This window comes from Prinia subflava, chromosome 9 (genome assembly GCF_021018805.1).
Source record: "Prinia subflava isolate CZ2003 ecotype Zambia chromosome 9, Cam_Psub_1.2, whole genome shotgun sequence".
NCBI lineage: Eukaryota > Metazoa > Chordata > Aves > Passeriformes > Cisticolidae > Prinia > Prinia subflava.
This window is the reverse complement of record NC_086255.1, coordinates 17,508,135-17,522,495: the sequence shown is the minus strand read 5'-3', so window position 1 is coordinate 17,522,495 and position 14,361 is coordinate 17,508,135. Positions and strand designations below refer to the sequence as shown.

At 41.2% G+C, this 14,361-nt stretch overlaps 1 protein-coding gene across 1 annotated transcript in view; it reads left to right on the top strand.

Moving 5' to 3' along the window:
- Positions 1-12,084, top strand: part of WDFY4 (WDFY family member 4) — a 115,463-nt gene extending 103,379 nt beyond the window's left edge. The window contains exons 57-62 of the mRNA XM_063405700.1: positions 482-640; positions 4,482-4,661; positions 7,495-7,677; positions 8,278-8,365; positions 10,585-10,696; positions 11,682-12,084. Of these exons, the coding sequence (XP_063261770.1) occupies positions 482-640; positions 4,482-4,661; positions 7,495-7,677; positions 8,278-8,365; positions 10,585-10,696; positions 11,682-11,748 (789 nt within the window). The 3' untranslated portion in view covers positions 11,749-12,084. The remainder of the gene's footprint in view (positions 1-481; positions 641-4,481; positions 4,662-7,494; positions 7,678-8,277; positions 8,366-10,584; positions 10,697-11,681) is intronic.
- Positions 12,085-14,361: the final 2,277 nt, after the last annotated feature.

Below are 14,361 nucleotides of genomic sequence, written 5' to 3'. Positions count from 1 at the left end.
ACAGAGCACAGAATGGAATTTAGTGCTTTGTCTTTTGACTTTTAAATCCACATAAGGGAGGGTTGCAGGGACTGGCAGTAACTCCGTTTGCAGTGGCCATCACAACCTGAGGCTTCTTTTTAATCTACACGGAATATTTGCCTTCTGTTACAATATGTTGGCAGAATGAGCTTTCCTGAAGTAGTGTAGGAAGTGTGTCACAAGAGGAATCGGGGCCCAGAGCTCCTAAGATATCAGATACTGAGCTTTGTTCAGCATTCCTGTTTGGCCCCTGGAAGATGGCACAGCTGCATGCAGCCACAGCCTGTGCATGTCCATACGTTCACATCTGTGCTCACATAGAGACTGGTTATGGTGAGCTTCTCTTTCTTAGATTTAAAATATGGAGGGTCAGTTTTGAAAATTGAATCTGTCATTTGGTAATAATAAATACATGGTATCACCAGACGAGCATTTGACCTAAAGATGCTTTCTTGTACAGAATGTGACTACATTTGAGTGCATGGCAGACTGGGGAAAGTGCCTCTGTGCAGTGTGTCCTTCAGCAACTACCATAATCACATCTGGGACAAGCTCAGTTGTGTGTGTCTGGGAATTCTCCCTGGTCAAGGACAAAGTGAAATGTCTAAACCTGAGACAGGTAAGTACTGTGGCTCTTCTGCTATGGAAACTTAATAAAACCCAGAAGATAAGGTTTTTATTTCTCAGATAATTGTCAGAAGAAGCACCTTTGTTGAATAAGAAGGCAGGAAAAAACAGTAATAAGCAGTATCATGTGACAGCCTGTATCAGGGCAGGAGCTGATAATATGCCTTACACCAACAGCTCATAGCTACCAGTGCCACTTGGTGGATTTTTTCCCTTTAGTAACATTTTCAAAGTTCATCATGATAAAAGAAATAATGAAGATAAGGCATATTCTCCTCTCTTGAAGTGTAGCCCTTGTGTTATTTTCAAAACCAAGTGTCACCTGGAGATGCTTATAATTTGTTCTGGGTTACTACAGCAATGGACAGGATCTCTAAAACATCCTGCAAACTTAGCTGGTGGAGATGAAGGCTTAGCCAGGCAAAGCTCTTGATTCTTTTTTTCTCAGCATGAATTCAGAACATAAAAGGTTTATCTGTCACTCTGTGAGGGAGGGATGCATCCAATAAGAACACTATAGTTTTTGTCCTTATTATCCAAAACATTAGTGGTTGTTGATTTAGAGCTCATCTATAGTCATCAACCACCTGTACACATGCTATTTCATTTACAAAACTGAACTCTCATGCAGGATTTGTGTGCTTCAGCTATGGTGAGTTCTCAGCTTCACAAGTAAAACTAGAGCACACCACTATCATATCTGGAAGGTGCATGGGGCCTTTCATCCCTAAAGAAATGAAGAGACTCTTGATTTTAAAAACTCTACTACTTTTAGGCCCACAAAGGGTTCATTGATCACCAAGGTCTCCAAGTGTTAGAAGCTTCTTCTGTTCATTTGTTCTGGAGGGGTATTCAGATGATATTTCAGTGCTCTTCATACCTTGACCCAAAACATATTTTACTTGTCATTAAATGAAGTGAAAACTTCATTGTCTGCTGGGATGCCAGAGAAGTATTTGTATCTTCATTTACCAGAAATTCCTGCTAATTAATTCCTTGGAATTTGTGTTGAAATTAGCAGGGCTGTTTTAGAGCAGCCTCTCTTTTGAGGTTTATGATGTTAGATGCTGTAGAAGACAGAAATATGAGACAAGTTCTGATGACCTTTTAGTCCAGCTGGTTATTATTCCAAAGGAGGACATGAATGTAAGAATGGAAGAACTAGCAGTAGAGAAAAGCATAAGCAATCATTTTCGTCAGCATCTAAACCATACCACTCAGGGGGTCAGTCTGAGTTTCAGGCAACCAAAGAGGATGTCTTTTATCTGCATTATAATGTATTTCTCTTTAACAATCTAAAATCATCTTTGCTTATGTATTCCACTGTGATTAATTTGGTATTACCCAAAATCTACAAAGTGGTATGAGATCATACAATGACAAATTCTATATTTTTACCTTTACTTTGCTAGCAGATGCTTTTTTTTTTCTTTTAATGACTGTCTGGACTGGATGTAAACTTGAACTATGGTTCAAAATGGTTCTAAATGTCTCCCAGTGAATTACTTTCTGCTTTCATGTAATTCACTGTTTCATGGTGGCTGCTTTTTCTGCTGAACAAAAAAAAAAATTCCTGAGAGAGTGAGCTTTGCTTAAGAACAGCTTATGTGCCATAAAGTGGATGCTATTCACTTACCAGCTGTCTCATGGGACTGGCACATTCTGGTTTGGAATGTAGTAAAGTACAGAAACTATATTTCTGCAGAAAAAGTAGCTTTTGGCTCTCTAGTGGGATCTGCTTCCACAGTTTTGTGGAACACTAAAGACTGAGCCTAATTGCCTCAGTATTGATCCATGCAATTTACTGGAGGGATCTGTGTGATCCAGTCACCAGAATTTCTGGGCCAAATGAAACACTTGAGCAAGGTGGGCTCTCTGCCTCACAGACCTCTCAGGAAGGTGTGGAGCATATCTATAAAGTGTCTGTGACTTGTTAGCCAGTTAAGTTCAATGGTCAAACTTGGATTAAGTTTTCATGGACTAAACATTACTGCAGTGAAGCTGGCCTTCTTTTTTGTCTTCTGATATTTGTTAAAATACCTTGGAGATAGGCCTCAAGATCTTTATGCAAATATGCTGCAGGATATTTCCCATGAAGGAAAAGTCTGTCAGTCTATGCAGAATGATAATGAAAAGATGTAGAGAGCCAAAAGCATGAGACATTTTTTCATGAATGTGCATTGAGACTGCTGGGTTGAAGCTGATACTATAATTGTGTGCAGGTCTATCCCTCTCTTCCACACTCAGCTTGTATTTAAAGTGTTTCACTGCCAAGTAGGATCTTCATGGGTTAAAATAAAAGAAAAAAAATATTTTAGTGAAACTTGTGCAGGAGCTTAGCTTGGCTTGATTTGGTAGTTTGGATGCCTTCACACTAGGTATGTTTTCTTTTATGCTTTGGAGAAAGGAGAGAAAATTTTAAGCCCCTGAACCTGCCTTGTCCCAGCCTTTTTGGCAGCGGTCTTGAGCAGTTCTCAATATTGGCTCTTGATTATAAAGGCCCAGTCCTTTGTAAAAACAATGTTCTACAGCCAGTCCAAGCTATCACTGAACCTTCTTTTCCGTGCTTAGGTGACAGTGTTTCTGACTTCCAAAAACCAGTTAGAGACCTAATTTTGTGCCAGTATTTACAGCTGACAGTTCTTGTGAATGGAACAAGTCCCAAGCTGAAAGTCATCCCTCACAGTTGAGGGTCACCTTCAGTAATGCAGAGCCTGCTGCAGCTCAGCTTCTTCACCGGTGGATTCATGTTTGATTGCTGTTGTCCTGGTGACCTTGGCAAGTGGCAGCACATTTAGCCAGCAAAAGTTCAGTCTCACAGTCACATGCTGGAGAAGAGGATGAGGTGTGTCCAGAAAAGCCAGCTGGTACATGTGGCTCCCCTGCTTCAAGCTGAACCGAGACAGAACCTAGAAATGTGCTAATAATGTAATGGAAAGAAAGCCAGCAAGCAATGTGCATTTCCTTTGAAAACCAAAAAATGAAACTAGTGGGTCTGATTTTTCACAGTAAGGCATCTAATAAATGAGCCCTGAAAGGCTTTTTAGGAAAGCTGTGAAGGACTTCTTCTCTGTTGCCCTACAGGTTTTACTGTCATTTACTGTGGTTATGTAGCAGAAATGTCACTTCTGTCACTTGAGAACACTGCATAAAAAAATTGTTAATGGCATACTTCAATCCATGCCTTCTATCTGTGCTGTTAAATTCCTGAAAGCATGTTTCTTTTTAAAAGAGACTGTTTAAATAAGGCTAAGTTTAACTGGGCACTCCTTATGTCTCTGAAACTATAAATCAACAACAAAAAAAGAATGTTGAATAATGATGAAAGAAATTCCTACATGGCTTTAAAGCAAGAATTCTCCATAAATGCTGTTTCTCTTCTTAAACAATATTAGAAATGTGTTAGTACTTGTTCAGCTACACAGAAAGATAAGATCGAGAAGGTAAATCTTGATAAATTGTATTTCAAAAAATTTTTTAAATATTGAGAAATTTCCAAGCATAAATTTTAGTTAAAAACTGCATGGACTGAAGTGAAAAATTATTTTTTCTTGTGGAGCACAAAGCACTGTCTTAAGAGTCAGGCCAAGGGCCCTGAATCACTGTGTAATTTGGGCAAGTCATCTCTTGGACCTTCAGCTTTCCTTAATTGTGAGTTGAGAACAAGGATGATCCTCTGTAATATCCTTTGGTATTTCCCCCTCATTCCCTCTTCAGTTCTCCGAAGAATGACTAGGTTGCTTGTTCTTACTAAGCAAAAGAGGCAGGACCGTGGTTCCCTAATAAATCACCCACCATCTGCTGTGGTTTATTGGTTGGTTTTTCCCCACCAGGCTTTGTATGGACACACTCAGGCAGTGACCTGCCTTGCTGCCTCTGTAACTTACAGCATCTTTGTGAGTGGATCCGATGACAGAACCTGCATCATCTGGGACCTGAACCAGCTGACGTTCATAAACCAGCTTCCTGCCCACGAGGAAAGCCTCGGGGCTGTTGCCATCAACAATTCAACAGTAAGATCTTCATTTATTATCTTTCTTCTGATGCATCCATGAACATTTCATGATAATGTAATGGGTGCTTTTCCCAACGTAAAAACATCCTGAGAGTCTGATACATTGATTTTTTTTCTTTCTACAGAGATTGCTAATAGTGTTCTTAATGATGAGAGGCGAGCACTAAAAGCAACATCTTAGACTGAGTAGCTAAGTAGAAGCATTTGTGGATAGATAGATAGCAGGATTAAACAACTTTTAGTTTATGGAGCATGAAGTATTACCCTAGTACCTCCTGGATTTGGCTCACCCATAACCTTGCTGGCCCTATTTCATTAATTTCTCCTGACATTCATGCAGCAGAGCCACGTCTGAGCTGCACATTCATGCAGCTGAGACATGTTATACTGCAGTCTGCCAGCTCAGCTGACAACTGCCTTACACCTTTGCAGTGATTATAGTGGCTTTTTCCTTTCCTTTCTACTCCCAGGTGCAGGGAGAGCTCCTGAGAGCAGTGGGTATAAATCTGTTGAGGTCTGTGGCTGGTCAGAATTGCATGCATGTTGATAGGAAAATATTCTGTATCGGATGGTACTGTAAACACTCTGGATGAGATTTTTTTTTCTCCCAAGCTCTTACCTCCCAAACATGTTACTTTCATATTTGTTTTTTCTCTCTCTGCTAATATACTAAGACAGGGTTTCAGCTGCTCAGACAATTCAAAGTTGAATCCAGTCCTGGATATTGTACAAAAGCAAAATTGAGTTCATAGCAGTAAGAAACCAGGCAGATATTCTCTACTTAGTCTGTGCCAAAACAGTCATCTCATATCAGAGCTTTATTAACCACGCAGTCTGATGGCTAGCAATCTGAGGGTAGGAATTCAGTTGTCTGTTCAGTGCCAGCTCAGCCCCCAGTCCTAGCGGTCCTGGTAAAGTGGCCTGTGGCCTCAGCAGGCCAGCTCAGAATATCTTGGTGGTCCCTTATGAAGTGAGCTGAAGCAGTGCCAAGCATTCAGGAATGAGGGGGTGGGCTGGCACAGTGAGATCCCAAGGGGAGTGAGTTCTCTCTGTTCTGCACCAGCCAGGACAGCAGCCTTTCCAGTCAGTGTCTGCTCTCCTGGAACTGTCCAAAAACGAGACAATATGTGCCAGGATCAGTGTGGTCACTGATCCAAATGACTGATCTCCACTTCATTGGAGTGCAAATGGTTAAGCTGTTTGGATCACAGTATATTAAAAGGTTCATTTAATAGAGCAAAAACCTTAGAAAAATATGACTGAAGCTTCAAGGAAAAAAAAAAAAAAGTCCATGTTTTGTGGATGAAAAAAATCTTTTTGATGTTAGCAAAACAGAACACTTAATTCTGACATGTAATTTTTGTTTAATTCTCCATATATTTCAGTAGAGCTACGTGAAAATAGAAGCAAAGTGTTTTCCATTGTGCTACAGTATTTTGAATGACACAAAAGTACATGATGGGTAGCAAGGGTTTTTTCCTGAAAAATTCTGAATGGTTCAAAGCAAAGTTTTGAAGGAAAAAAATCAGTAGAATAAGAACCTTATACAGCTCTTTGTTGTGTGATTGTTGGAGTCGCTTGAGCAGCTAGGAGTTCTACCTATAGATTCAAAGCTCATGGTATTTGTGTAGTGTAGACAAAATAAGAAGTGTCCCAAAAAGTTCCATAAACTAAAGAGGAAAGTTTGCTGTAACTAATTATTTCAGTTAGTTTTAAATCCCTGATCCAGACCTGAAAAGCACTGTAGATCATTGCCAAATGCCTGGACATCATGTACTCTCATGGAGATATGGTAGCTGCAATTTAATCTCTTGAATTATTGGCAGCTCTGTTTTGAACATGCTATTATTTTTTTATCTCCAGAATTCTGCCCAGCAGGGTGAAGAGTCCTGGCCCCAAATGAGGCAAGGGTGAAGTGAAGTGTTAGTTGACTTAAACCAGATGCATGCTGCTAATTTAAGGGCACACTGTCCTTTTTCAGAACCAGATGACTTTGCTGATGAGATTCTATTTAGTTAATTCTTAGTATAGATCAACAGTAGAAAAGTTAAGTAGAATTTCAATTAATAACTTCACCAAAATGCGCTTTTGATTAGATCATTTATAATTGCAGCAATGGCTCTTGGTTCTGTTTCCCTAAGGACTTACCTGTGTGTTTGCTCCTTATGAGCAATCTCTGGTAAGGCTGCACCTGCATGGAGTGGAGGGGAGAGGAGCCGTGCCAAGGGTGTTTTCTGCATCACAAGTGCAGGTCACTCACTAGATGCAGAGCTGGTCATTGGTCAAATGCAGAACACGGTGTAGAAATGCGATGACAGTGAGCTCCCTGTGAGGGGCAGAGGAGGATTGTGAAATCACCAAAGGCTTCGGAGCTAAGCAGGTGAACACGTCCTTGTTTCAGAGGATGCTTATCTGTAAAACTTATAAGAGCACTAGTCCTGGCCCAGAACCTGTGCTAGACACTGCTTGTGCACAGCCCCTGTCCCTGAGAGTAGATAGGTCACCCTGCTTTTTTACTAACAGCCTGGATTTGATGGAAAACAGAAAGGGAATATTTCATTATATATTTTCATTTAAAAATGTGAAAAAAACCCCTTGTTTGTGCATTATCTTGCTAAATCAGTTGTTTCAGGTTTCTGTGATGTAAAAATGTCAGAATTTTTCATGGAAAAGAAATAATTTTTACTTTTTCTGGTTTATATAATCTGCCCAGAAGAACAACAATGGTCAGAATTAAAATCAAAGTAATTCAGTAATTTCTAATCAGCATTTAACAGTTATGAGGAGGATGAGTGTAGGACTCTGAGGCCCTGCCCCTTGCTCTGTTACAGGGTGACATAATCTCTTGTGCGGGGTCTCACGTGTACCTGTGGACAGTCAATGGCCAGCTCCTGGCAAGAACCAGCACTGCCTGCAGCCCCACCTGCCACATCCTTTGCTGCTGCTTTGCTGAAGTGATGGACTGGGACACACGCAGCATCATCATCACAGGAAGCACAGATGGAGTGGTGAGGGTAGGTGGATGGGAGAGAGGAAAAGGAACCCTGATTCATTGTAGACTGGAGGTAGAGTTTTTTTGTTCTAAATGGAGGGACAGAGCTACTAAAAGTTCATGGTACTTTCTTCACAGTGCAGCAGAGGGCAGAAAAAGAAAATCAGAGTAAAATATTTGCTTCCTATCAACTTTTATCCTCCCTTGCCATTCAGGGAGAATTTTGGAAATGTGCTGTTCATTCTGGGATGATTCTGAAAGCAAAAATTCTATCACACCTCAGAAACATGTTTGAATATGGTTTCTGAGTTTACAGCTCAGTATATTAAGTCGTACTTTCTCATGAGTAGGAATTCACTGCTGATTCTGCCTCCAGTATGGTAGGTGAACTTCCTGGATTACTGGGATTTTCAATAGCATGTCAGCCTTGCAACCCCACCAGCTCCCTGCACACATTCCTCCAGTGTGACACCCTGCAGCACAGGGACAGAGGAGACAACTGCAAAATCTTGTTCTGGTGTCAGAAGTCCAACCCCCACCCCTTGCTGGGAAGCAGGAGCTGAATCCTTCTCTCATTGTTATGACCCATGCTTTTTCCATTTTTACCCCCTCACTGGGACAGCTGTGGAAGACCAAATACAGCAACAGCCCAGAGCAGGGTGCTGGACCGAGAGCGCAGAGCGGCGCCGCGGAGGAGCCGGGCGGCACAGGTACGACCACAGGGTGGGCTGTGAGCTGCAGTGTGACACCCTGCTGCAAGCCTTGCTTGGTTGTGAGGAAGAAGAGGGAGTGGTGGTATGAAGGGAAGATGGTGTGGGCAACTGGGGTAGTCTTACTGTGATCAGCAAGAGTGGTGGGTGGCAACTGCCCCACCTTGGAGACAGAGAGCACGCCCGAGCCAGCCATCTCCCAGGCATACCTGGATGAGGCTGAAGGCTTTTTCACAGGCTCTCCCATGGGTTCTGTCAACCTCAGACGATCACCTTTCTCCTATGAAACTAATGTCTGGAAATAGTCCTGGCTCCAGAAAATCCACTGCCTTGGCACCTCTGCTGATGGCCTGTACTAAAGTATCCTGGCATCACGTCAGAGTGAGCAGTGCCAGATCCTGCTCTGGGATGAAACAGAGAAGTTTGTTGTCTTTGCCACCTTAAAAGAAGTCAGAGGTCCTTCAAACTGGTGGGAGGCCAGCAGCAGGCCCTAGTTCTTGGTGCTGTTTATTCTAGGATGTGTGCAGCTGAAGCTGATACCACAGAGTTCTCACAGAGCTGGGGTTAATAAGATCATGGGACTATGGTGCTGATGGTACTAAAACCAACTCAAGCTTGCTTCCCTTTTCTAACAAATACAGGAGCTGAAACCTGTCAGAAAGCTTTAAATGCCTATCCTAAATAGCACAGCTTTCTTCTTTTCCCAATGCTTTTTCTAAGAGAAAGGAATTGTGGTGTTATTATGTATAATTTACTCCACTTATTTGCTGTGGTCCTCATTACAGACATTCTCTATTACTTCAATTTTAGGCACACAATTTGCATAAATATAGAGCTATAGATGTAACATCTGCAAAAAAAGAAGATATTATACAGTAATTGGGCATTACCACAGAGATCTTCAGAAGTGCTGTTCATGGAACTTGGCATCAAAATTACTTAGATTACTATGTGAAAATATTTCCAGTATGCCTCTGTATGTTTAATGGCCTAACCAGATGCTTATCAAACCTTTTGTCATGCCTCAGAGTAGCCAGAGCCAGATGCTTCTAGGAAAGGTGTAAGAACACCTGAGATGCCCCATGTGAGATAGTCTGGCTGTGCTAACTTCATATTTGTTTTTGTTCTCATTTCTAATCAAAGATTGTTTTGTCAATAAGTCAAAGCAAAAGACTTAACATTCTTTCCAAAATCCCTATGATATTCTGTAGTCATTTTGTGGATTCTGTTTATTTATAGAAAAGTCTCCTTTGATTTAAGAATTTCTGAAGTTCTTGTCTATAACTTTCCATGGTAGGTCTTCCTAGGCATAATTGCATATGCATTTTTTAACAGACTGGTATTTTAGCTATTTGTAAAATGTATATCTTAAGCAGGTTACTAAATGAGGATTTAAAAGCCATCCATGAGAGCACAGCAGAACACTCTTTTTTTGTGTTTTTTGTCCAAGAGGACCATAAAAAAATTGTGCCCATCTCAGGTATCTAGTGATGTGTAGAGACAACACCTGTTTGCACATGAGCATAAGGCTGTATGTTTTCAGATGGATACAGGAACAGCATTCTTTAATAAAGAGTTGAGAGGTGTAATCAAAGCAGGGTCATAGTCCCTTAACCTATTCAGGTGACTTCAGAATTATTTTAAATGACCAAATAATCCTACATCTTATTTTGTGCATTAAAGAAAATAAAATTAATACAAAACACAGTCATTAAAAAGACCAGAGTAACTGTGATTGAGTTATGTTGTTAGGTGTGCATGTGTTTGTGTGTGTGTGTATGTGAAATGTCCACGGCATTTAATTATTGGTTCTGTTATGAGCAGATTTAGATAAGTTGATAATACCAGGGCTTTATGTAATTTCTTTTTACTAGGCAATTATGGGCTGTATTATATCCTGGCAGCAAAGTATTGTGGGGCATCTTATTAAGCACAGAGCCAGTGAAAACTGATGAACAATTTTGCTGAACTAGGCATGCAATTTAGAAAGCAATAATACACAAATCCAATTTAGCACACAATTGATACAGCCGCACGTCAGCACATGTAACTATCATAGCCACAAATTAAATTGGGATGGGCCTATTTTGCAACAGCACAGGCCAAGATTAAATATATTTGTTCTCAACTTAACAACTTGCTGACCGTAAATAATAACAATCCCATCCATGCTGCCCCCTAGACGCTTTCTAAATATTTGTTTTTAAACCACACAACAGGTAACAAGCGTGGAAAACATCTTGTTCTCTGTCGGGAACTGAATCCCAGCGTTGCCCTGACTGGCAAGGCGAGCAGGACGAGCCCGGCGGTGACGGCGCTGGCCGTGTCCAGGTGGGGCTGCCCGCGAGGGGGGCTCTGGGGCCAGGCTGGGCTCCTGCTGTTCCTTCGGTTTGGGGGTTTGGAGAGCTCAGTCGGACCTCTCGTAGCCAAAAGCAGCCCCTCAAGGAGCTGGCCTGGCTAGGTGCATTAATGAAGGACGTTGGGGAAGTCCCTGGACAGGCAGGAGACAAGCCAGGAGGGGACAGCAGGTTTTGGTCAGAATGGTTGTAGAACTCAGTGGCTGCTACATCATCTCTGCAACAACGAAAGAACTCCTATCTTAGGAGCTGCAGGAGATACTATCTCTTTAAAACATGAACAGGAAGTTTTTGGCCAAAGGACAGCTTTGTTGTTCAACTCCTCTCAGTTTGCAGAGCCAGCAGTATTTTAGTTTACTCAAGCCCCTCCCACAGTCATCTGGCTGTAATATTTGTTTACCATCCTACTCCAGGATGTTAGGACATACTGTAAAACAGTTGCTCTTTCTCCGAAAGTGTTGAAATTTTGACAGTTGATAAAATGTTCCTGCATTCTGCGTGCTCAGCTTTAGCACAGTTAATGTGATGTTGATGTACATTGAAAGGGGCAGCATTTGGGGTGAGGATTAGTTTCATTAGTGTTGCTGGCACTGCATGCAGCAGAGATTTCATTGGCTGAAGCCAGGACATTGTGCTAACAAGTCTGAATTCTGAATCTGGACAGCAGATTATTTAGCACGCATAGAATCTCAGAGAAGGGTAAGAGCTCCTGATCTGGTTAATTGTCCCCAACTCACCCACTGAACTCCAGGAAATTTTGGACCCAATTCTAAGCTCAGGTTTTGAAGTATCAAACTCTGAATATTCTCTAACATGGGTCTTCAATTTTAACTTTAAAGATAATGTACACCCCTGAATATTGAATCCTCTTAATTGCTGCACATACAGAAAAAGCCTTGATTCTATTTGCGTCTTCTTCTTAAACATGGTTTTCTTTGTCTTTTTCTTTCTTTCTCAAGAAATTCCTCCAAGCTCCTAGTTGGTGATGACTGGGGAAGACTCTGCTGCTGGTCTGTGGATGGGTAGGAAGAAATAGCTAAGATTTCTTGTTTTTTCAACCTTTTGGATGGAGAGAAAATTTACCCTTCAGAACATGAGAGAATCAGAGAAACTGGAAGCATTTGGTTGGAGACTGAATCTTAAGGCAGTTATTGGACTGACCCTGCAGTCAAGGATAATTTAAATGAGACACTGGACCCCAAAGTTGTGAGAGAAACTGACAGATATGCACGTAGACAGTGAGATTTTTGTATTATTTGTCTTGGGAAAACTTTTGTATTTAAAATGTTATTTTAGATACTGAATTTGACATAATACATTGTATTTTGCAAATATTATTTAGCAAATAAAACTGCCTTGATTATTCCAAAGAGCAGTGTAGTTTAATAATAACATACTGTATTTTTAATAGCATGAGATAAAAAATACTCGGGCTTCAAACAGGTGAGTATGTTCCACTATTTTTGTTCTTCACCGACATGCAAGAATATTAATATCTCCATTCTTATTCTTATCTCCTCCCTGAATCTGCATAAAAATATTTGCATGCTTTTTGAAAAGCTATTTTGTTTGCCAAGTGAAGTTTAGAATTCCCAGACTGATGCTGGTGCCTTTATCCAGCCCCACTGTGAATATGTGTTATGGTGCAATGTTCCCTGTCTTTGACTCTTTTTTATAGTAAGGCAGGCAAAAATGTATGGAATAGGTGAGAAGATCTGACATGGTTGGTCAACATTTTCATTAATTTTCCTTCTTTTCTGTCTTCTTTCTAACCTTGTCCTACTCTCTGGAAGTTCAGTACATTAGACATACTTCAGGATTTACCTCCACAATCTCCCTTTATGGTAAAAGTGAGTATTTGTAGTAAATGAAGGCTCAGGCTATAGTGTAATAAATTCAAGTGCCATTTGTGTCCCTAGTGGGGATGGAAAAACTGAAAAATCAGCCTCTTTATCATTTTAGCATAATTGAAAGGAGCTAAATTGATAACTCCCTCTCCCTTCTGCTCCTCCTTGACCTGGTGAAGAGATTGAATATCTTACCTCACATACAGAAGGGCTGAGCAGCCACACAGGCAGAGCAGTGTCCTGAACACACGGACTGGGTCAGAGATGTGCTGGGAAGAACACAAAGGCCATTGTGGGTGTGAAGGCTCTTTTGTTTATACCACCAAACACATCCTTGAGCAGACAGTTCCCTGATTTCCAGTGCACGGGGAACAGATAGCACTGCAGGAGTGAAGCCCCATGTGTGCTGCACATGAGGAACTGCATTATGCCAAAATCTTGGTCCTAGACACTTGCTAGCATTATTAGGAAGAATCTGGAGCAGAACACAGGTTTTTAGCAGTCTTCTCTTAATTACATGATCAGCTTTCCTCTTCCTATAGGACACTGCTTAGCTAATGACTCTTCTTCTGAATTACATTGCTGAATGAGCAAATATTCCTGTGGCAAACAGCCTCCTTCCCTCCAGAGTGCTGAGACATGTCCCCACCACATCCTCCCCATGGTTCAGCCTGATCTCCATAGTGAGTGAGGTAATTGCCTGTGGAAAGTGCAGTAATTAGATGTAAGCTCATGGTGCAGGTATACAAGTAAGTTGGCATTACGACTGCACAGATGACCCACCTGATCTTCCTTTCTGACCTCCAAGTGCACGACTTGATGAGTCAAATACTAATCTTTCTGTGCTCAGGGAAACATATACTGAAAACAGACCAAGACACACCAATATTCAAATCAAAATATGGAGCAAAGGTGAAATGTACCTATATTTATTTTCCTGAGGACTGGGGAAAGGTCAATTGTCAACAAAAGTATAATACTTCTTTCCTCTTCCTTCTGCACATTCCTTAGAAATAAGCTAATTCCTTAGAAATAAGTGATATGGATACGTGGACAGCGAGACTTGGATTCCTGTCAACTGCAAATACATCTTTACTGAACCATGGTAAAGGCAATTAAGAGCTGTGAAAGAAAGTCGGTTCCTATGTTTTCATTTACTTGGTAAGCATCTTGAATGGCTTACAAATTGTCTCCTCCTTCAGCCTTTTCATGCAGCCTGTCTTAGCCAAGAGCAGAAGCTCCCTGTTCTAGAGCTGGCAGTGGCGCTCACTGTGCAGCCTGAGCAGCTGCACTGATGGCTCCAACACTCTAGACATCAACCTGGCTTTGTTTGGTATAAGAAGAGGCCAGCTGTGGGCTGGCCATGCATGAATTTGACAGGTTCATATTGTGCCTATCAGTTCTCTTAAATCTTCAATAGTTGCTTCAGTAACATCTGTTTTGAATCACAGAAAACAGGCCTGGAGTGTGCATGTGTGAATGGAAATCAGCACATTCAATATTTTCCTAAGTCAAGTTTCTCTTCATCTTCAAAGAGCTGTAATTTGGGAGAATATGAAAGGCAGATGAATAGAAGTGGGTGGCAATTTTGTCCTGGTAAAAGTTCTCATCAGGAATGACTTGCTGTACAACAATGCTTAGTTGAGAAAATTTTGTGTTCTTCTCTAGCTCCAGAGAGTTTTTCCCAAATGACATAAATCATGGGAATAAACACATACTGTGAGTACCAAAAGCATGACTCAGACCGCAGAGTTAGGCTCAAATGTCAACATGCTGCAGTCATCAGATTTTG